This window comes from Gobio gobio, assembly GCF_949357685.1.
Source record: "Gobio gobio genome assembly, chromosome: 19".
Lineage (NCBI taxonomy): Eukaryota > Metazoa > Chordata > Actinopteri > Cypriniformes > Gobionidae > Gobio > Gobio gobio.
This window is the reverse complement of record NC_137112.1, coordinates 39005682-39028609: the sequence shown is the minus strand read 5'-3', so window position 1 is coordinate 39028609 and position 22928 is coordinate 39005682. Positions and strand designations below refer to the sequence as shown.

The following is a 22928-nucleotide window of genomic DNA, read 5'->3' as shown; positions in this document are numbered from 1 at the left end:
CAAAAATATGAGCTGAATAAAAAGCTTAATTTCTACAAGAAATCACATTTAAGATCATGTCGTAAAGGAATATATTAGTCTCACTAAACTCAATGAACTGGAGAAGCTTCTGGACCGATAATACAAACTCACAAGCTAGATCGTACTAGTTCATCCGTCAGTAATTCGCAACTTGTGAACCAAGGGTCATATTACACAACACTGAACGTCACTTCCAGGTGGGGTTTTGCTTCAGGTTACAGTCTGACAGTTTTCGTAGGTTGTTATTAGGACAACAGTACCACCGGAGAAGCAGTCCCCTGGGACGTCCCACCAGCCGTTCGGCTCGGCAACACCGCCTCGGCACCTGCTCTCACGGGACGGGCCACATCTGGAGGGCCGGGCGGAGAAGAGATTTGGCCCCTGCAGATGTTATCAACTCACAGAGGCTACAACACCTGTGCTCACACTCTCACAAACACAAAGCAGGCGTGACAGATGACATACATACAAAGTCACACATACCGAACACGCTCACACCTGCTCCCTCGCTCATTCAAGTCAATGGGGCAGCGACAGTCATCTGACAAGAGGCACACGCTCGCCTCGGAACTCTTGAACAAATCTTGAACAAAATAACCAGCCATTAAAGCAGCACAGACCACACTGTTAAAAACGCTTGTACTCCCTTGCTATTATTTCAGGAAAAAGAGAGAACAGAAACAAAAACAGACGGAATAAATAAATCGAGAAAAGTGTCAAATTTATAATGAAATGGTTCACAACAATGATTGTTTGTCTTTTTGAATAACAGTATTTTCAACGTTGTAAATAATAGTGCTGGAGCTTGCATTTATTTATATATTTTCACATCAAATGTTTTTTTTTTTTTGTGTGGGATCAATGTTCTTTTCTATTGTATGACACAGCGGTATGGTATAATGCAATACTAAAATATAATATTTTACAATCCTGAAAAGCTCAGAGTGCGACTGTGTCCATTTCATACGAATTAACCAATGGGAGGTTCAGCCAATAAAAGACTAGTAATTAGAGGATCGTATAATACATTTTCATTTTTTCCTTTGTATTGCAGACTCTCAAATTGTATCATTAGTTCTTTTTGTGGTATTCAGGAATAATAGGATCTATTCTACTCCCCAAGTCACTGTGACTGCGATATTTTTGAACACTGACAAGCTGAATTTATACCTTGTTATTATATAAATATGGGCAGTACATACCTATATGAGTTTTAAAAAAAAAGGTTTTCGGAATAAGCTTTTTTTTCTAGGTTAGTTTCAATAGATTGTCTTTTTGAACTGTACTGAAGGTTACAATATGTATGGTAAACGCTTATATTTCAAAAGATTACATTTTCTAAAACTTGCCAGTGTCATGAACAATTGGGTTCATCTGTCAATTTGAGTTCACTAAAAGCGGTTTCCAATACCTGATTCTCATTTCATCAATACAGTAATATTGTGAAATATTAGTACAATTTAATAAAACTGTTTTCTATTTGAATATATTTTATATTATGAATTTCCAGCAGCCCTTACTCCAGTCTTCAGTGTCACATGCTCCTTTAGAAATCAAGAAAGTTTTTTTTTTTACATAGTAAATTTAGATCAATTTTATGCATCTTGCTAAAAAAGTATACTATTATATTTAACAATTTAAATATATTAATGGTCATTTAAATTGCATCATAACGCAATTTTTGGATATTAAATAGAAGTTCACAATTATTAGTTATTTCAGCCAATGGAATCATTCCCAGGTCCTAGCCAAACTCAATAAATGGATGGATCAAATTGTGGATGGTGGACTAGATAGTGTGTCCAGTCACTAATTATCACACGTTTGAAACCTCAGGGGAAAAAAGAAAAATGTAAGATATGACTCATTTAAAGAGCAATAGTAATTATTAAAACAGCGTAGTAATGACCAAATATAACCGCAACCAAAATCCTTTTCTCATTTAGACCCTTCCTGCACTCCTCTACTCAGGTTCCTTGGACACCGTGTACTCAAACTGCCAATGCCAATGAGGAAGACGAGGAGCTTTCTGACTGACGGATAATTTTAGCAAGTTGTGTGAAACTGCATACGGTAGTATCAGGGTGGCAGATTGCAGGGCATGTTTTTTGTGTGTGGGCTCTATTCCAGCAATCACTCAATGGTCCAACAAAGGCCTGAATCATTGTGATAGAGGGTTGATGAAAGTCAGAGGCAAGGCAAGCTTGCCCTAATAAGCTTTCTGGTGATTGTTTCCTGCATGTGCCACTTTGACGGGAAGAGGATGTGGCGAAATAACAGGACTTTAACAGATTTCAGGCTGTAAAATCAAACGTCTGTTCAATCAGTGCAGTCATTTCAGGGACGAACAATGGCGAGCACAATAACAGCGGAGAACAACTAACAGCAGCGGGGAAAATAAATATTTTAGCGAGTAGAAGTCTTGATTCTTCTGGTTAATGTTTAATTGGGCTCCAGATGTTGGTGCACTTAAGGGAAATTAAGAGAGCTTGAGAGACTAGATGAAGAGCAGCGAGCAGGGGAGTCGTGAGCCGCCTTTATGGATGCCTTCCTGACGTGAGGATTCAAAACGTTAGCTTCTGCTCCTTAAAGAAATGCAATGAATAAATAAAACTGATACAAAAGCACTCGGTTCAGCTCCCAAATACACTTGATGAGGACTGAAAGGAGACAGAGAAGAGGAGTCCATCTGCGAGTGAGATGTGAAAGAACTCTGATGGGCCCCTGGGTGACCGCAGATGCTGAGCGCTTGGTTCTTTGAGAGGAAGTCTGGATTTCGACTGTCATGAGTTCTGTAATCACGTCTGGGTACACGGCGTTCTCCGGCCTGAAGTAAACCGAAGTAGAATCTGACAGGTTGTCTTCAATTCTCAAAGATTGGAGAGCGCATGACTGACAGCACCAAATCCTGCTTCAGGTTAACAGACAGAGCCGGTCTATAATGCCCATCTAAATACTCTAACCTAGACAGAGCGGTTAGCAAAAGCAAAGCGGTTCAATCTTGTGCAAAGCAGACACAGGCCTTGCATATTGCAATTAACACACATGAAGCCCATCGGTGGGCTATTAACCAATTAGTACCAATGACACTTACATTTATCAGTGTTTACAAAAGAAGGGGTTATGCATTTTGATGTCAAAGACCCTGAAATGTCTGGCTATAAGGGAGCACCATCCTAAAATATAAGTAGATTTATATTTGGCATGTATAAAGACTTGCTTATACTTCTATTGTTACTGCGCTAAAATCATAAAAAATATTATCTTTAAAAAAAAAATTTTTTTTTTTTTTTTATACCCACCATTGGAGTAATTTCAGACATAGAAATTAAAAATACAATTTTTGTACTTAAAAAAAAAACGACTAGTTAGCTGTTAGTTAGCTAAATGTGCAATAACCAATAGTCGTACTGAAAAGTCACAGTGAATTTATAGTATTTACTATGTACGTGTAGATTCTCTTTGACACATTGTTCTGGTCGTCTCAGTTGAAGAGATCTGGAATGACATTACCCGGAATAAAACGAATCATGCTTAGTTCAAAGCTTTCTCTTACAACAAAAAACACTCTAAAGCATCCAGTAGTGGGTTTGAAGCAAACTCATTAAAAAGTTTTCCACTTATGTTCACAATAAAGTAAAATGGACGGATAAAATAGCTTTGAAGAAAGTGAGGAAGAAATCACAGTGAGGAAGATGAACTTTGTTTACCTGGCGGAGTTGCGGATGATACATGTTCGCATAATTAAAGTCTGATTCGCCGGCGTGCAAAATATCTGCCTCACACACATTATAATTTAAATAATCTGACAACCTTGTAAAACACGCTTTCACCATTTGCCCTATTGAAGGTAGACGTCTTAAACTGTGTGCATAATTCAAGGTTCGGCCGCATAACATCGTCCCTGTGGGTACTGAGAAGGATGGAAGAGAGAGAAAAAGATATCAGCATATAGAGCTGGGTAGTGACAGGTAGACAATGCTGATATGAATAATTGAAAAGAAAATCAAGTAAAGCAACATGCCAGAGGAATTCAAAACAAGCTTAATGTGAATAAATCATCAGAAGGGGGGAACAAGAGAAAGAGAGAGAGAGAGATCTTAATTATCTTGAGCTATAAAAGTGTTTAAATGACTATATCTAAAACCTTGTTCTGGGTACAAAACTAATTTCTGGTGTGTCTAACTCCCTTCGGTTTATTTAGTGTCTGTGTGTGGGTAGCGGTACAGAAACTCAATCGAAACAGCAGCAGGCAACCTCCTGTCGAAGTGTTGGAGGGAATATCAAAAATAAAATCGTTTCTGACATGAGCTTGGGAGTCTGTGTCTAAAGCCCACATAGCTCAGTCAAGGAAGGTTACAAGTCTGACTGATGAAGGTAGAACAGTTTGAAAGCTGATTCTTGGGCAAAAGAAAAAACTTTCCCAAATGTTCATTATAAGTCTGAATACTTCCATTCCCTCAATAGCACCAAAAAGGACAAAACAGAATGGAGAAAAAAGTGATGTTTCCTAATATCATTATTTCACTAGCTATTTCTTCACAATTTTTATGTTAATTTTGGGATACTGTATAAAAAATGCCGGATGGAAATTCCAAGATGAGCATAATTTCTAACAATGTGCATAAAACAAACCTATTGAGGTGGATATTTTTTTGTAACAAATAAGACGACAAAATACAATGCAAATACACTACAATGGAAACGCATTTACCAAATAAAACATTAAATACAAAACAAACAAAAGAAATGTGCAACAAAAAAATCTAATTTGACTTTGCCTCAACAGAAGACGTGATTGAATAATTGGACTAACCAGCGGACCAATTTTATTACACAGCTTCTCAAATGTTGGTTTGGTCATTCTGAAATGCCTGACCCAAAGTCTGGAATCAATATGATTGGGTATAATTACCTCCAAGAACACTATTGTGTTCCCAAACACGAGGCATCTGCATCCGAACACAAGATAGCATTACAACATGTATTGCCTCAATTATTAAGTAAATTAAAGAGCCTGTGATAGAAATATTTTATATTATGGCCTCAGAAGTGGTAAAAGGGTTATTTAACATGAAACTACGTAAAAACGCAGACAAAGGATGTTCAGGTCAAAGACCATGTAGACTTAGCCAAAAAACGTGCCAAACACACAGAGAACAGTCTTATGATTACCTTAGATCATTATAAACCAATCACCAGAACCAATCACAGTGAAGAAGGCTTGAGTGACATTGATTTTCAATCACCTGTAAGAAACATAAATGTACATGCATCTTTCTGTTCAAGAGACTCATTTGGTTGTTGTGACCAGTGATCTCCCGGCCATGAGAAAAACTTCATTTCAGCAAAGAGCAACTTGGGAGTGGTGTCAGGTATATATGCTGCGCAGCTAAGGAATAGAAGTACTAAAGATTCTGCGCTCAAGAGATCACAGCAGAGACAGTGATTGTGTTGGAAGATATAGAGCTATAGAGCCGTTCTTGGGGTGAGGCTGTAATACGTTAGTATTAAGGATCCTGCAGAGACCAGCGTACACCTGAGAAGGACGGTGAGAGTGTATAGATGCTAAAGACCTGTGTGCTTATGTGTGTTAGAGTTAACGCTAGTGATAGTAGCTTCTCACTTCGGGATGGGAATTACCTCGTAGTATTGAAATTGTGTTAGATGTATTCGAGAAGGGAATTACCTCGAGATACTGTAGTTTTATATTAACAACTGGGAGTTGTTTTGAATTATCCGTGGTGAAGTCAGATAAACGGATTGAGAATTTCCACGACAAGCCACGACAAGTAGCTTCCCGATTGCAGCTTTCCATTTTTACTACGGATATTTATCTCTTGAACGTACTTTATTCCCAAATGTTTTAAGCAATATTCAAATTTTGTCCATAAGTTAAATTTGCAACTTTGGATGGAAACATGCCAACTGTGGCAAGGCAGTGTTTAAATGCTTCATTATGCTAACACAGTAGAGGATTTATGCAGAGCATCAGGTTATTTTTGCAGAACTACAAAGAACCGTAAAATGGACTGACCGGCTCGCTGTGTGCTGAAGGTAACGGCCAGCCTGGTAAGCAGGTCCTCATTCTCATAACGATCCTCTTTGGCGATGACCCAAAAACAGCTCTCGGACATCTCCTGGGGTGCGATCTACACAGAAACAGAAAGCAAAGGGGGGAGAAAAAAAAAATCACATCCTGACATATCACGGGAGGTCAGGTTGCTGGAGTTGCTAGGAAACGTGAGGCATCTAAACAGTGAGGTGGGTTTATGAAAAAGTAAAGAGGAAACCTATTCAAATATTCATATTGTGTTCTATCGCAGGTCTTTATTTTGTTCTACTACATGTCAGTGTGTGTGACAGCTGAATGCAGCCCTGGAGAGGCTCATTCTCAGACGTCTCAGTACATAAAAATACAGGGCCGAAATCTCCAGTCAGCCATCACCACACACGGGCCACACAAACACATGCCGAACGAACGAAAGAAAGACATTTGGTGATGTTGAAGACGAAGTTAGGACTACAAACTGTGTCTTCAGTGGCATTCAAAGATCTAATCTGGAGGTGTGAAAGGAAGCCATAGAAACATTGAGGGGAGAACAGCATTGCGGGATGATCAGTTTAAAGGAGTCTTCTTGTTAAGATAAAGACTGAAAGGGTAATCAATGAGACTGGCTGCACTAATGAACAGACCTCACACTCCTGCCAAATACCTGAGCCAATAACAGCACTTCAAATCTGCTCCATGAGGAAGTGTTCAAAGAAATCAAACAATCAGGAACGGACTAAACATGAGCCTGAAGAGTAGCCTCTCAGTGGAAGTGATTAACCTACATTTCCAACCGCGAGTGTGATTAAGCGAACATGCGCTGCTACGTTCAGCCCCTCTGATGGGCACGGAGGTGGCATGTTTCCCATGATGCACCAGCTGCCTCGTCTTTGGCTTCCTAAGCTGCAAAGCTCTTGTTAATGAGTGATAAAAGTCTTGGGTCAGGAGCCATGAATATTGTATGGCGTCTGTTTCACAAGCAGCTGTTTAAAAAAGCCTCTTTGTGTCCGCCTAATGGCTAATTACAAACAGGTTTCGGATGAGATGAAGCATATGGCGGATTCTTTAAAAACATCTGTATGACGGTGGCAAAACGGACAGAGATTAAATATTAATCGTAATGTTATAAACTAACACAGCTCAAAAGACATCATACCGCAACATCTGTCGAGAAACAAGAGCAGGAAGTCGCAAAGGAAAGTGTGATCCTTTACAGTGGAAGAACATTTCCTTTAATGACGCTTGGCAGCAAACAGAAGTTTTCTTCGGTTACTTTGCAAACATCTGTCTTTTAAGTCTGCTGTTGCTGTTTGAGCACCAAAACAAGGGTTTGAGTGAAGTTAAAGACTTAAAAAAAAAAAAAAAAGTTGTTTATGCTACGGTAAATTTTACCTTGGACCAATTGAGGCGCTTCATGGAAGTCTCAGGTTTGAATTCCTTCTTGGGTTTTAGGCCAAAAGGCAGCGTGTGTTGGATTGAGGAGGATATCAGCATGCCCAGTCCCAGAGGAGGAGGAGGGGGTGGAGGCATCCCAGGTATGAAGGCACAGCCTGGTGGAGGAGGTGGAGGTGGAGGGGGTGGCAGAGCCCCAGGAACAGGTGGAGGAGGAGGTGGGGCAGGGGGAAATGAGGAAGAGGCATTTGAAGACAAAGCCGGGACAGATTGCACTGAAGGCAAGACCACTGCAACGGCTCCGAACTGTGAAAACAGAAGACAAAATGGGAGGAAAGTGGAAAAGCATCCCTTATATTAATTTGGTTCCAGTTTCTAAAACAACTTTAAAACGTACACTGTTAAAAAATGTGGTGTCAGTAAGATTTGGTTTAGAAAATATTACAATTTAAAATAACTGATTTCTATTTTAATATATTTTAAAACTTTCCCCTCCAGAATTTTGGATAATTTTCATAACATTTTCACGGCCCCCAGAATATTTTTTTGTATGAATATCCAAACATGCAATATACTAAAAGAAAGAACAGAGCCTTGCTTTAACACTTATGGTTAACCAAACAGTTGATGGGCCCCATTGACTTCCATAGTAGGAAAAAAAATACTATGGAAGTCAATGGGGCCCATAAACTGTTTGGTTTCCAACATTCTTCAAAATATCTTATTTTGTGTTCAGCAGAAAAAAGAAACTCATACAGGTTTGGAACAAATTGAGGGTGAGAAAATGATGACATCATTTTCATTTTTGGGTGAACTATCCCTTTAAGTATTATGAACTAAGAAATGAACAATCATTTTACAGCATATATTAATATAAATTTAAATGTCTACATATGCTAAAACATATTTCAAGTTGCATAAATTAAAAAATTACCCCATTAATTACCATGCAAAATAGTATAGTAATAAATTAATATTAAAATCATGACACCTAAAATAAATGTTAATATGACACCTAAAATAACATGACACCTAAAATAAATGTTAATAAATGCAACTTTAACCATGAAGTATTAATTAAATGAAAATTAAACAGAACACAAGGAAAAAAAGTATGCAAAAGAAAAAGAAAGTTATAAAGAAGTAGTGGGAAAAAAAATCAAGATGATTTATGCTAATATTTTAGCCCTGTGCTAATATATAGACATTTAGGTTTCTCAAAGCAGGTTTGAATCCTGCTGGCTACAGTAGCAATCTACTTCTGGATGGTGGAGTGATGTAGCGGTTAAGATTCGGGGTAAGTAAAGAGAAAGTTTCCAGGTCTGATCGCTGCAAGAATCCATCACCAATTGCATCACTGAGCAAGGTCCTTAAACCCTATGTAAATCCAAAGGGATCATCACTGCAATAAGTTCATGGCATTATCAGATTACAATTGAGGAAGCAAAAACAAATAAAGATCCTTTGAGTTGTAATGTTTCATTTATGTACAACAGAGACTAACAGTACCTGTCCTTCCAGATTTACTCAGATAAGTAAACATAAAAGAATAATAGGATCATAATCCTTTCCTTGATCAAAACACCTCTACCTGAAACCCCTATCAAACATTCAGAGAAAACAAGTACGATACATTACTCTAGTGTATTCACTCCATTCATTCCGAATGGCAAACAGCTGCAAGGGTGTGGGTAGGGGATTTATTGAACAACTAGGTGTGCTCTAATTCAAACTGCTCGCATGCCGGCCTCCAGATAATTCACAGGCTAAGAGTCAGCATGACTGACGCTGCTGCATACGTTGAGAATTGACTGGGTGATTACGTTTCGCGTTGTTGCAAACGATCGTACCGCAAAGAGATGGATCAGCTTAACTGCCTGCACTCCAAACTTTCACTTCTCTCATTGGCCACCATCATTTAAGAATTGATCCGCTCTATTGACGATAGCCCGTTGAGCCAAAAAGCAATTGATCAAACAAACTGTTCAGTTGATGCCCTATTTGTCATGTCAGTGGGAGAGGTTTGCAGATCTGTAAAAAAACGAAGCGTCTCGAGTCTCAGAACAGATTGGAAGAGAGAAGTACAGACACAAAGCAAAGGGAGCTAGAAAGTAAGAAAAATTATGTACAAAAATCTAATAAAGTAATCAAATGTAAATAACACTGCATAGTTTTCTCTGTATAAATTAAAATAGGTTCATTGTTAGTTACGAAAGTTATTCAGTCAAGAGCAGAGAGACTTTTGTGGTTTGATTAACATTAAAAACACAGACAGCAGCAGAATATTAGGCTGCAGTCACTTTAAAGCTACACTGTGTAACTTTTTTAGTTTATTCTTAGCTAAAAACACTTAGTTCTTTCAAAAATATATGTGCTCATTAATGTATATTTAATTCTTTCAAGTAATAAAGTATTCTCGTAAGTTTATAATATGCCATTGAAAATACATACGGGTGAGGGGTTCGAATGCCGGTCGCCATGTTGCCCCCCCATCTTGAAAGTACATCAGCCAAAGAGGGACATACCCGTAAATTCAAGCTTCGCCTTTCGCGTTTTAACACTCAATGGCACCGTGTCGAATGTGGACGAGGTCGAACTGGAAGCCATGTTAAACTTGGACTAAATCGGCCACCGTAGGAGTTAAAACGAAATCGGAATTGAGAGGAACAGAAACTAATATTCACTGGACGGTCATATACTTTTTCACCGCTAGATGGGGGGAAATATCACACAGTGTAGCTTTAAGACAAATGAACGGATCCAATATGCTGATACTTTTACACGTATTGTCTTTCTTGACTATTTACGTTCACTTAAAGGAACACGCCACTATTTTTGAAAATAGGCTAATTTTTCCAACTCCCCTAGAGTTAAACAGTTGAGTTTGACCGTTTTCTAATCCATTCAGCCGATCTCCGGGTCTGGCGGTAGCACTTTTAGCATAGATTAGCATAGATCATTGAATCTGATTAGACTGTTAGCATCTCACTCAAAACTGACTAAAGAGTTTCGATATTTTTCCTATTTAAAACTTGACTCTTTTGTAGTTACATCGTGTACTAAGACCAACAGAAAATGAAAAGTTGCGATTTTCTAGGCCGATATGGCTAGGAACTATTCTCTCATTCCTGCGTAATAATCAAGGAACTTTGCTGCTGTACCATGGGTGCAGTGGTGCAATGATATTACGGAGCGCCTGAAAATAGGCTAACTTCTGTCAACATAACCAATGTGACAAAATGCTTGGCACAGGGAGCATGCTGGGGACTATGTTCAGGCGCTGTGTAATATCATTGTGCCTGCTGCACCTACGGTACGGCAGCAAAGTTCCTTGATACGCCTAGTGGCGTGTTGCTTCAAGGCATAACTGACTATGTTTACTAGGATACTCGCCAAGACAGCCATTGGGGGGAAATTGTCCTTTTAAGCGCGAGATGTGAAAGAAAGACACAAAACTGAATTTGACTGAAAAACTGAATTGAGCTCCCTTTCACACCTTCTTACACTTGAATGTTTACAATGGCAAGGCTTAAAAACACGACGTGTAAATCATAAACATTCATGACGATGCAGCTTGATCGGGACATTGACAGTTCAATCAACTCTTGGCCGTGGGGTAGTCCTTATTGTCAAGCCCTGCATTCATGTGTACGCCTCTCTCTCTCTAACGTTGAGTGTGCATGTGTGAGAAATTGCATTGCTTGTGTGGATCTAAACAAACCACTGGCCAAGGGCACAAGATTTCAAATTTACCCCTGCACACAATTTATCGTAGCATTGCCATCTACCAAAGGAACCTGTAGCGAATTAGTCTTCCAATTGGCCTGAACAAATACTGAATTAGAGTCAGATTTACATTACTCCCATGCAAATGCTAAATATTTCTTTGAAAACGTGTTTTATAACGCCAAAACATGTTTATATGTAAGAAATTCTGCACAAATACACCACTGGCGTAATCACTGTGGTGTCAATATTTCCCATTAACAACATTTAGGGCCCTATTTTAACGATCTGAAACGCAAGTGTCAAAACGCGAAGCGCAAGTAACTTTGTGGGCGGGTCTCGGACCTGTTGCTATTTTCCCGGCGGGATAAATGGCTCTTGCGCCCGGCGCAAATCTAAAATGGGTTGGTCTGAAGTAGCTTCATTATTCATAGGTGTGGTTTGGGCGTAACGTGAATAAACCAATCCGAGCGTCATCCAACATTCCCTTTAAAAGCAGGTGCGCAAGTTCCATTATGGATTGCTATTATTATGGCGTATTTACCAGGCGCACACCAGGAGCGGTTCACAGCCGAGGAGACTGATGTTCTTGTAAGAGCAGTGAAAGACAGAGAAGTGAAGTTGTAATGTTGTACATTATGGTAAAGGTGATTTCACAGTCTTTTTTTTTTCAGTCTTTCAGTTTTTTCAGTTTTTCAGTCGATTTTTGTTCCTGGTTCTTGACGGACAAACCAATTTGTCAGATGTCCTTATATACATATATGTCTTGCCACTATTGGGCAAACAGGTCTTATCCTTAATTATTACAATTAGCCTGAATCATTTGTAAGCTAGATTTATGCCTATTTTTTCACATCTTCGTGGCACACCACAATGATTTCCGTCATCTCATGTGTTAATATTTTTTTAGTGTAACAATTTTTGATTTGCAAAAATAACTGTTGCATCTGTGTAGATTACATGAGCAAAGTGTATGCGCGTTGTGCACGCTATACATTATGGTCAAGCATGCACCCTTAAAATAGCATAATGAACAACGCGCAACGCGCCACTGACTTTAGACTAGGTTTTTTCTGGTCAGTGGCGCAATTGTTTAATGGAACAGCAAAATAGCACCAGGGATTGTTTGCGCCGGAACACGCCTCCTTTTTTGCGCTGAACCGCCCAGGGAGCGCAAGTTCATTCACTAGTTTAGCGACGTGCTTCTGTGGAGGGAAAAGCGCGCTTTGCGCGGGTGCAAAATAGGAATGACACATGCGTCGGTGTACAAAGTCAATTGCGCTGGGTGCAAGATAGGGCCCTTAAAGTCCCTGTAATTGCAATTCTGAGATTTGTTTCTAAACACATTATAAATGTTAGAAATGTATTGCTGAAACACGTTACAAAGACTGTGAACTGTATTGTGGAGTTTTTCACCTTTGCTGTGTTCAGGATTTTTTAGGCGGGGCTAAAACGTTGGCTCGATGACACACTGGAGCCACTGTGCATGTGGGCCCTCTCCCAACACTATCATAACTGTCGATGACGCACTGAAGCCACTGATCCTGGCCCCTCCCCTAACACGATCATAACTAGAGCACATTCGCATCAGTTCGCCCACTCGATCGCGACTACAGCCAACAATGCTATTTTATTTACTTGCCGGATTTTGTTTATGATTCAAATTTGGCTGGGTGGTTAACACATTTGTCTGGGGTGTGACAAACTCAGAACACATATTTAATTTTGACTTTACAGGGACTTTAAAGTCAACTAACCAAACTTAACTTAAGTGTACATAAAAACAATGTCAGAAAGAAAAATAATTAAACATTTATTTTTTAAAAAGTTAGACGGATGCACACTGAAATAAAAGAACAAAATAGTTAGAACAGAAAAAAGAGTGGAATCCCAGCAGCAATGTCATCAAAAACAGTGACAGAAGTGGCCAAAACAAAGAGAAAGAAAAGCATAGATACCTGGTTTCTATAGGCCTGAAGTTCAGCTTCCAGCTCATTGATCTTCTCCTCTCTCTTCAACAGCTGGGCTTGAGCTTCCTGTCTGCCCAGAAACTCCTCATCAAACTGGAGAGCAAAACCATATCAGCAGATGACAAAAAAAACACATTCAAAAACAACAATCCATTATAACAGTTCTTAATTCTGTTTGAGTACTGCTCAAATGTGTTCCTCTGTTGGAATTATGTACTAAGGCTGAGCACTAATTACTGAAATTAAAGATAATTACACTAAAATGAAACAAATAAAAAAACATTGCAAATTGAATTAAGGGTTTATGCAAAAAGTTGTCAAGGTTTTCATTGACAATTTTTACACTGCTGTACCATGAAAAGAGAGCTGCATTTCTTTTGGAGGGTCTAGAGCAGTGATCAGGAACCTAGGGCTCACGAGTCACACCTGGCTCTTTGAAAAATCATGTGACTCGCCAGGTCTCTCACCTTTTACCAACAAATGATCGATTAAAAAAAATTTACATCAACAGAGATCCGGCTCTCTGCAGAAAAAGCAGCCAATTACAATTCCCTTGTTGTACAGCCTATTAAGGTTCATGAAAAGTTTATGATAATAATAATAATATTCAACTTATACCGGCCAAAGTCGCGACAGGAATCAACTAACCACTTACGTTTCTGTGGTAAACCTACAGCTCCTGCACTGGGATTCAGCTGCAGCTTGTTTGAGGTAACGTTAATGGTGAAAACCATTTTAAGAACACCAGCAAAAGTTGACAAACACCAGATTTCAGTTGACGATACAGTTTAAAGTTAGTACTAATGTAACATGAATGAAAAAAAATAAAAGAGCGGGATATGCTTTATATTGAAAAGAACTGACAGGATGCTGCATGTGCGCGCGCTCGGAGCGCAACGCGGACAAGCATAGTAGCCTTTGTCTTTGGTTGTGCGCCTAAACGGCCTAATAAACACAGAAATATATCAAAATGCCAAGTCGAGTATTCACGTAAACACAGTAGATGTAAGCACTGTGGCAATTAGGCTAAATAACTACACTACCATTCAAAAGTTTGGGGTCAGTAAGACTTATATTTGTTTTTTTTTATAAATAATACTTTTACTCAGCAAAGGCTTTTGCATTGTAACAAAAGTTCATATTTAATTTTCTGTTCATTTTAACTTTCTATTCATCAATACATTTTTTGTTTTTTTGTTTTTTAAAGGTGAACTATGTAGGATTTTTGCAGTAAAACATCCATAAACCACTAGGCCAGTGTTATATATTTTGTTCAGTTGAGTACTTAGAATATCCCAAATGTTTTCCACTATTTGTAAATCGTGAGAAAATTGCTATTTTAACCAAGGAGCCGGGACGTGTGAGCTATGCGTGTGAGGGAGTCGCCTGTCGATTGCGTCATATCTGCGTCACCCTCGGTCTCCGGTTTTATTCAGTGAAACACTTTACTCTCACTGCATTGTGAACAAGTGTCATAGCAGCCGCAGAGCGAACGTCTTAACTTCCTTTTCAACACACTCAGATGTATATAATACGATAAACAGAGTTGGGTTACCTCTCACTCAGCACTGGAGAAGAGGAAGTGTCGCCGGCAATCGTGTCATAATAAAAGTCCCGCCAGCGACTATGCCATAATAACAGTCCCGCTCTTCAATCGCTCCTGCGGCCTTGCTCAGCTCCACAACACTCGCTCCTGCTCTGCTTCAGACTACAGTAATGTTAATAATCGCATCCTTGAACAGGATTTCTGCCCGAGTCCTATCCTGACTGTTTCCCACCGGCTGTGAGGTGAAGACCACATGTCCCGAGATTCTGCGCTCAAACGTGGCGTCATCAAACTACGCCTTTGTTTTGAACAGGCGACCTCTAGTGGACGGAAAAGTTACATAGTGTAGCTTTAAGTGTCTTGGGTCCAGATCAACATATTAGTTTGATTTCTGAAGGATCATGTGACACTGAAGACTGGAGTAATAATGGAGTAAAAATTCAGCTTTGGCCATCACAGGAATAAATTACATTTTAAAATAGAAAACAGCTACTTTAAAATACTGTTTTTATTGTATTTTTTTCAAATAAATGCAACCATATAAGCATAAGAGACTTCTTTCAAAACCTTTAAAATATCTTTAATCAACCCCAAACTTTTGAATGGCAGTGAACAAGTACAGATAAGATTGAGTTTCAATCATTTACTAGATGTAAAACCATAAAAAAACATCAGGAAAGGATGTAGTTAAAGAGCTGTGGTTTGGCATCTATAGATCCATTGCCCTCGACCACGTACATTTCGGCCTACAATTATAAAGGAATGCTCCCAACAATCAATACAAGGGCCTTTTTAATCTCAGAATACTGTTAATTACAAATGGCTGTTTGAACGATTTCAAGTAATCTCGCCTTAATTAAAGAAAGCTAAATGGTGCAGTCGTGAATGGTATTCAAAGGCTGCATACTTCATTAGAGAACCCAAAGTGAGAAGAAAGAAACAGAAAACAAGGGAGGGGTGGAAGATAAAGAAGAGGGAAAGTAAGGGCACTTGCCTGTTGTGCTAACTCTGAGGCCCTCTGTTCAAACTCCTCGGCTCTAGCTTTATCCACACACACCTCTGCAGCAAAACCAAGGAGAAATGAACCATTTCAGTTTGTAGTAAACAAACTAACCAGCTCATATATGAGAGAATAAACCCACCTAACAGGTGGCTGAAGTCCACATCCAGACGTTTGCGGTATGCAAAATCAGGATCTGTGCCGCTACGATGGAGGACGATTTGAGACACACACTCCTCTATGATCTTAAAATACTGAGGCCTAGAGGACAGAGAACGAGAGAGAATAAAAGAACGAGGAGGGAAGAAAAATCAATGCATTGTATTATCTTTTTGGGAATACGGTACCATTGACTCGGGCACAAAATGAGAAAAAAATAGTTAAATTAACTCTGAAACCTCTGACAGTAGCGATACTGGCTTATACAAGCTATTAACTGATGCAATGAAAATGACTGAGTCCTTTAAATCTGCGATGCTGCTCGACAATCATATAAAACAGAAAAAGAGAGATAAAATGGAGAAGGATATAACAAAAATTGCAGTCACGCAAAGGATGTGCCCAACTTCACACCTAGAGTCACTGGTACAATCAAAATAACCTGCTTTTTTCCTATTCCAAAAACAATAATATAAGCACATCATATGCACATTTATATATTTTCATTTAAAGAAAGGAAGTTTTATTTGCCTGTATATTATAAACAGATGTTTGATAAATCCAGCCTTTGTGATTGAATACACAATTACAATTAGTCTTTCATAAAAATAAAATAAAAAGAGTAAAATTAGTAGAGCTTTCAAGTGGAAAAATTAGGATCAATCAGGCTCTTTGGTCTGATGACCTTTTACAAGCACATATGAGGTACTGTGAAGTCGACCCCATATAAATGTCTAAAATTAAATAATCAATTATAATTAACATCCATCTCAGTATTCTAGTGCCATTAATCATGTTCACAAATTGATATGTTTAAAAATGGCACAAACAAAGTACCTAAATCAACCTTATATTTGAAATCTCAAATATGCTAATATGGTTTACAGATTTTAGGATAATAAAATTCAGATGACCGTATTCTCAGTTTTAGAGTGAGTCAGCATTAAGCGCCCACAAATCCACATTCCCATAGGGAATAACTGACCATGAAAAGAAAACATGAGCATTGTGCAGTCATGGTACATTCATTTCCATAACGACTTCAGAAAGAGAAAAACAATCACTCCTTAACTTTAACAGCACAACAATTGGCATGTGAATGTGTGTACATCAATGAAGGAGGAATACATTGCCTATCTGCGGTGGTTTTTGAAAATGAAGGAACATATCCTGTAGTCTACATATTAGGAGCCTGTCTTTTGATCAAGACCAGGTTTAACAGACCCCCAGCTGTGAGCTCGAAGACATGAAAACTCTCTTTGAGCAGATGCCACAGATGAAAAGAAAGAGAGAGAGACACAGAGAGAGAGAGAGAGAGAGAGAGAGAGAGAGAGAGAGAGAGAGAGAGAGAGAGAGAGAGAGAGAGAGAGAGAGAGAGAGAGAGAGAGAGAGAGAGAGAGAGAGAGGGAAGGGGAACAGTAATGTGGGCATGTGAGATGAGAGGAAGATGAAAGCAGGTTCATTCTCTTTTTGTTGGACACTGTCATTTGGATGGTTTGGGGGGGAAAGAGACAAGCAAAGTGAGCGTGTGGACTGCCTGTGTAGAATAAATAGCATTCATGGACAGAGTTAAGAGAGAAATGTTCATGAGGTGAGAAGAGCTTACTGAGAGGACTGGGACCGTTTGATAATAATTGACTAATTTACCAGCAGGACCCGAGACGACAACACAGCAAAGTTATGTTTATTTGGTCAGAATGTGCGTTTAGAAATTAGTAAAGAATGGTCCAGTATACTTATATTTTCAAAATTAACTGCAGGACAGTATACAAAAATCACCAGGTCCACCCATTTTTTTAAAGAGCACCTATCATGGAATTTTGAAATGTACCTTTCATGTAGTGTGTAACATAGATCTAAGTGAACAAAAACATCCTGAAAAGTTTGAAATATGACAGTACACCGTATATATAGTTATTTTCTTTCAAAAGTAAGAGTCGACTCTGAGTCATTTTTAAGAATCGTTAGAAGACCGAAGCTTTTTCTCTGAGTAGATGACGTCAACTTGTCAAGTTATTTGAATACGATACGCCCACTTATTGCGCTCCAAGACGCCAGTGAAAACTAGAAAACATCATGGCGACGAGACGGTGTTCTGAAGTGCGACAAAAGCAAACTTTTTTCATCTGCCCAAGGATGAGCATTTGAAGACTAAGTGGCTTGAAGACGAACCATACATCGTCGTGATTGTGTGTTTATTAGTCATCAAACGTCTCTATTTGCATGTTTCGCGATCTCAGGAAGCTTTTATTATGGACTTCTATTATGGCACATGGTATCTTCTTCGTCTGTCTGTACCATATATAGACTACATGTGCACAGAGCGCCCTCCGGCTGCCAGTATGAATTGAAAACAACACATAAGAGACTCCATCGCTCATGATTAGGCTATATCTGTGCATTTTGAGGAAGTATTGAATAAAAAATACTCCTCTGTTTAGAAATTTGACACAGACATATGAGAATCTATCAATATTTCTCCTCATCTGCACACTTTTGAACTAAAAGCCCTGAGGGATGTTGATTTGTCGCAAGTTTTCGTGAGGAGAATAGAGGAGTTTTTGTATGAATGAGATCAGCTGAGGCTCATATTACAATCAAACGGTACCGACGTGGTTTTCACATTCATAACTCCTGACACATATTAACAAATTACTGTCACTATAAGACTGTGATGGGCGTTCCGTTTCCGAAAATATCTGCACAGACTATACCAATCACAACTGACTGGGTCATCGGACCAATCACCGCAGATTAGCGTAAAGGCGGGGTTTTGAAAAGTGAATCACTAAAGGAATCATTTGAGAATCGCTGTCAAAACAGGGAAAAATAAATGCATATTATAAGAAAACTAAAGTCTTTTTTGTCATTGCATGCATGCAAAACTTTTGTTGGGGACTTCTAAAACAATATTTGGAACATTTTAAATGCCATAATAGGTGCTCTTTAAATTATGGATGGATGGATGGAAACAGACAGACAGACGGACTGTCATGCACTTTGACAGACGCATGTGCATCCTCAGCGCAAAACGTTCATTTTCAAAGAAATGACAGTAACAGTTACTGTGTCCATAGCGAATGTGTGTCTTCCTGCAGAACATTCCTCTAATCTGGTAACACTGAGTTTGTGTTTTTTAATATTTTAACATAGGGATCTAAACTGTCCTTTTGCGTAGTAACTTTTTTGCACATAATGTAGGCTATAGCACAGATATACACTTACGAAATGTTACCAAGATGGTAAAACCATGTTTTTTAGGGGTGGGGGAAAAGGTTGATGCATCGCGATTCGTTATCCAACGATTCAGAATCGATTCTCAAAAATTCAGAATCGATTCTGTGTTCAATTCAAATGGCCACTTCACCAATGTGTGCGCGGTCACTGGCCAAACAGAAAAACCAGTTGATAGGCGAACGTTCGTATGTTGGTGAATTGGCTTTGTTTAAGATAAAATGGACAAACTACAACCTGCTCAGGGGCGTCGCACCCGTGGGGACCCTTTTCCCGGTGAGAGGCTTCAACACCCACACGTTTCATGCAGTTTTTCCGCAGTTTTGCTCAAACGCCTTAGAGCAGTCGCTCCTCCGTTTCTCTGGCCGCTCTGTGTCTGCGCTCGCTGCGGCTGTCTCTCAATTTCAAAAATGTATTTTGCATATTAAATGCAAAGCTTTTAATTTCAAAAGCATTTCTAAATTAAGTTAATATTTCCAACAAACGAAATTCTGAGCCAAAATAACGAAGTGGTGCCCAAGTAGGCTATAAGGCGCTTTCCTTGCCATTAATGCTTAATAACACTCCTATGTCTCCGATGCGGTGGCCGGGACATAAACCTACCAACATCCGTGGCATAATTTTTGGAATGACTTATCGAATAATACTGAACTACTGCACAATGTTTCAAACGAATGGAAAGTTCTGAACAAATACTTTGTTTTGGTGAGTGATTCGTTAAATATCTCTAAAATGATATGATCATATGTGAGATGTTACGCGCACACTGAATTTGGCTTCTCAGCGAGCGCTAAAGTTGTTTTTCTTCTGCATTAGCCTATGTTTTAAAGATTTTTTTGTGGCTCTAACCAAAGTAAACTTTTTTTTTGCTTTTGAAGACATTTTTTGTTAAAATGTTCTAAAGAAACTGAAAAATTGTCACATTTAGTTGTAAATTGAGAACTGTTTATTCTTGATGATTGTTCTTTGCAATTGTATGGCTTACTATGTTTCATTAGAGCTTGTTAATCTTGAATATAACTTTGTTAATAAAATAAAAGTATTGAAAGAAATCTTCATAATCATTTTTAATATGGCAATACTGTCAAACAGATATTCTTACTATAAACAAAACACATATTAGCTCCAATTTTGGTTAAAATGTAAAGTTCACGTATTTGCACAGCAGGATAATTAGTTACCAAAAATGCATGTTAAGAATCGTTTTGGGAATCGGATCATTACTCCCAGAATCGGAATCGGATCGAATCGTTAAGTGCCTTAAGATTACCACCCCTAATGTTTTTGGTGTATTGATTACCATTTGTATAACCACACAAATAACAGTTAAACTATGGATGGAAGCAAAACTATGGTTAATTTGTGGTTACCATGAAATAACTACAATATTTATTATTATCATTAATTTGTGATATAAGGCTATATATCACTGTGTTTTCATAGCAATCAGCTGACATGTTTGTTTGAAGGACAGCATTGGGCAGGTTGGGGAATAGTGTGTTTTGTCAGTAAAAAAGGGGCTTTTTATCCGATTAATCAAAATAATCAACCAACTAATCGATTATCAAAATAATCGTTAGTTGCAGCCCTAATTCTCTTCATACTCTAACAAAAACATCAAGGACAAACAAAGGAAAATATTTAGAGCCCGACTGATTTATCGGTCTGCCGATTTTATTGGCCGATATGAGCCTGTTGCAGATACATCGGCGTATATGGCGCAGATATGCCACCGATATGAATGAAAGCCCATGCATGTCCACATGTCTCACAGCATGTGAATATTCACACAAAATTAAGTCAAAATGCCGGTCTTGTCGAGTATCATCGTAAATATGGTCTGTTATGTCTTAGGGCGTTTTCACACCTACCTTGTTTGGTCCGGATTTTCGGACTTTTCAGTTTGGTCCGAATCAAAATTGCAGGTGTGAAACCTCCCCCGTACCACGGTCCGGACCAAACAGATTGGTCCGACGAAAAGAGGTAGTCTCGGTCCGGATCAAACTGAACAAAGGTTCGGTTCGTTTCTAGTGTGAAAGCATTTTCTGTATGGTTCGGACTTTCAGACCATTTACAGGAAGTTCCTGTTTATGTTTAAATATTATAACGTTATTTTTAAATTCAATCTAGGCTACATTGATTATGAAAAGTGAAAAGATGCGCAATATGTCAGTAGACAGAAAGTCAGAAATAATTTTGAACGAAATTTTGTATGATTTTGCTTAGAAAGCATTTCTTTAATGGGAGTTTCGTTCTGTATAAATTGTATCTTAATTTTAATCAACGTTTAATCAGATAATTGCCTGGATTTAATAAATAAGAAGCAAATAGTCTATAGCAATAATCACGGGAGCGATCACATGCTTTGCACATGAACTGGAGCGCGTCTCAAATAAACCGAAACTCAGCAGGCTACTTGCCTCACAAACATGAGAAATATGTGTATATAAAGCTTGAAATGTCATTTTTTTAAACGTAACGAATAAAAAAAATAGTCAAGCAATGCGCACTGTTCAATAGTGGCAACGACATACGTCCGTTCATTCAACTTCTGACTGACGTCAGACGCACGTCCGTTTACAAACCAATCAATGTCCAGATGCAGCCCACATAGATGATGACGAGTGGACGCAAGTGCGTCATGTAAAGTTCTTTAGTCCGCTCACATAATTGCAATGTGAAACCAAACCAAAACTAACCGAATATATAAAAAGTATCAAAACATGAACTTCGGTTCGGACCTTGGTGCGGACTTGCAGGTGTGAAAACGCCCTTAAACGCTGACTGGCAAATTCCATGCTTTCGTTCACTTAAGTTTCATGGCCCACAAAATATCTTGTATGTGCAATATATCAAAAGAAAGAACAGAGACACTGTTTTATTCTAGCGTAATAAATTATTTTTATAATCAACACTTGAATGTGTGTACGTTTCAAGGAAAAAAAGCTACATTTTGAGGAAAAAGCAGAGAAAATCACAAAAGACTAACTTGCATACAGACGGGATTCAGATTGGTGATCAAAACACAGATGGAGTAACAGATCAAGTCCATCAACACCTCAAAGCTTCACAGTCCTGGGTCGACATTTCATTCAATAACATAGCCATTTGTATATATATGCTGTTTAAACACAGAAGTTTCTGTTATTTGTGAGAAAACGCTTCCCTGCCAGACAGAATTTTCTGGGTTTCTGTGTTTTCACTGTTATACGCTAGGGGCGCTATTACGCATCTTCTGAATAAGTACAGAATCTCCTGAACAAAACACAGGCAAGGAAGATGCAAAAAAAACAAGTGATCGTATGTAAGCAGATGCATATGTAAAATAATGTGATCATCAACATTAAACAGCATATAAATCAAAACTGCCCTAAAGTTACTGAATGAAATATCAACCCAGGACGAGCTCTAGGACTGCGCAAGCATTAGAGGTGTTCACAGACTCGATCTACTCCATCTGTGTTTGATCATCGTTCTGAATCTGATCTGGATGTAGTATTTGACAAAAACTTGCTTTTTTAATGAAACTTACCCATATTTAAATGTTGATAAAAAAGGAATGCATGACGCTAGAATAAAACGTTTTTTTTGTTTTGTTTTGTTTTTTTTAATCAGAGGGTCTGCTCTTTCTTTTGATGCATGCTCATATTAATACAACAAAATATTCTATGGGCCATGACATTTTTGTGAAAATTATCAAAAACCCTGGCGGTGGCTGGCAACTTTTTTTTTTTAAATGCCGGCGGGGAAAGAGTTAATGTTGATGATTGTGTATTTTATTTTACATATGCATCTTCTTATACGAGATCGCACATTCCTGCTTATTCG

At 38.5% G+C, this 22928-nt stretch overlaps 1 protein-coding gene across 1 annotated transcript in view; it reads right to left on the bottom strand.

The window, feature by feature from the left end:
* diaph3 (diaphanous-related formin 3) overlaps positions 1-22928 on the bottom strand; it is a 429281-nt gene that overhangs the window by 214938 nt on the left and 191415 nt on the right. The window contains exons 12-16 of the mRNA XM_079844146.1: positions 15850-15968; positions 15702-15766; positions 13150-13254; positions 7466-7771; positions 6059-6173 (exon numbers count right to left, since the gene is read on the bottom strand). Coding sequence (XP_079700272.1) covers positions 6059-6173; positions 7466-7771; positions 13150-13254; positions 15702-15766; positions 15850-15968 — 710 coding nt within the window. The remainder of the gene's footprint in view (positions 1-6058; positions 6174-7465; positions 7772-13149; positions 13255-15701; positions 15767-15849; positions 15969-22928) is intronic.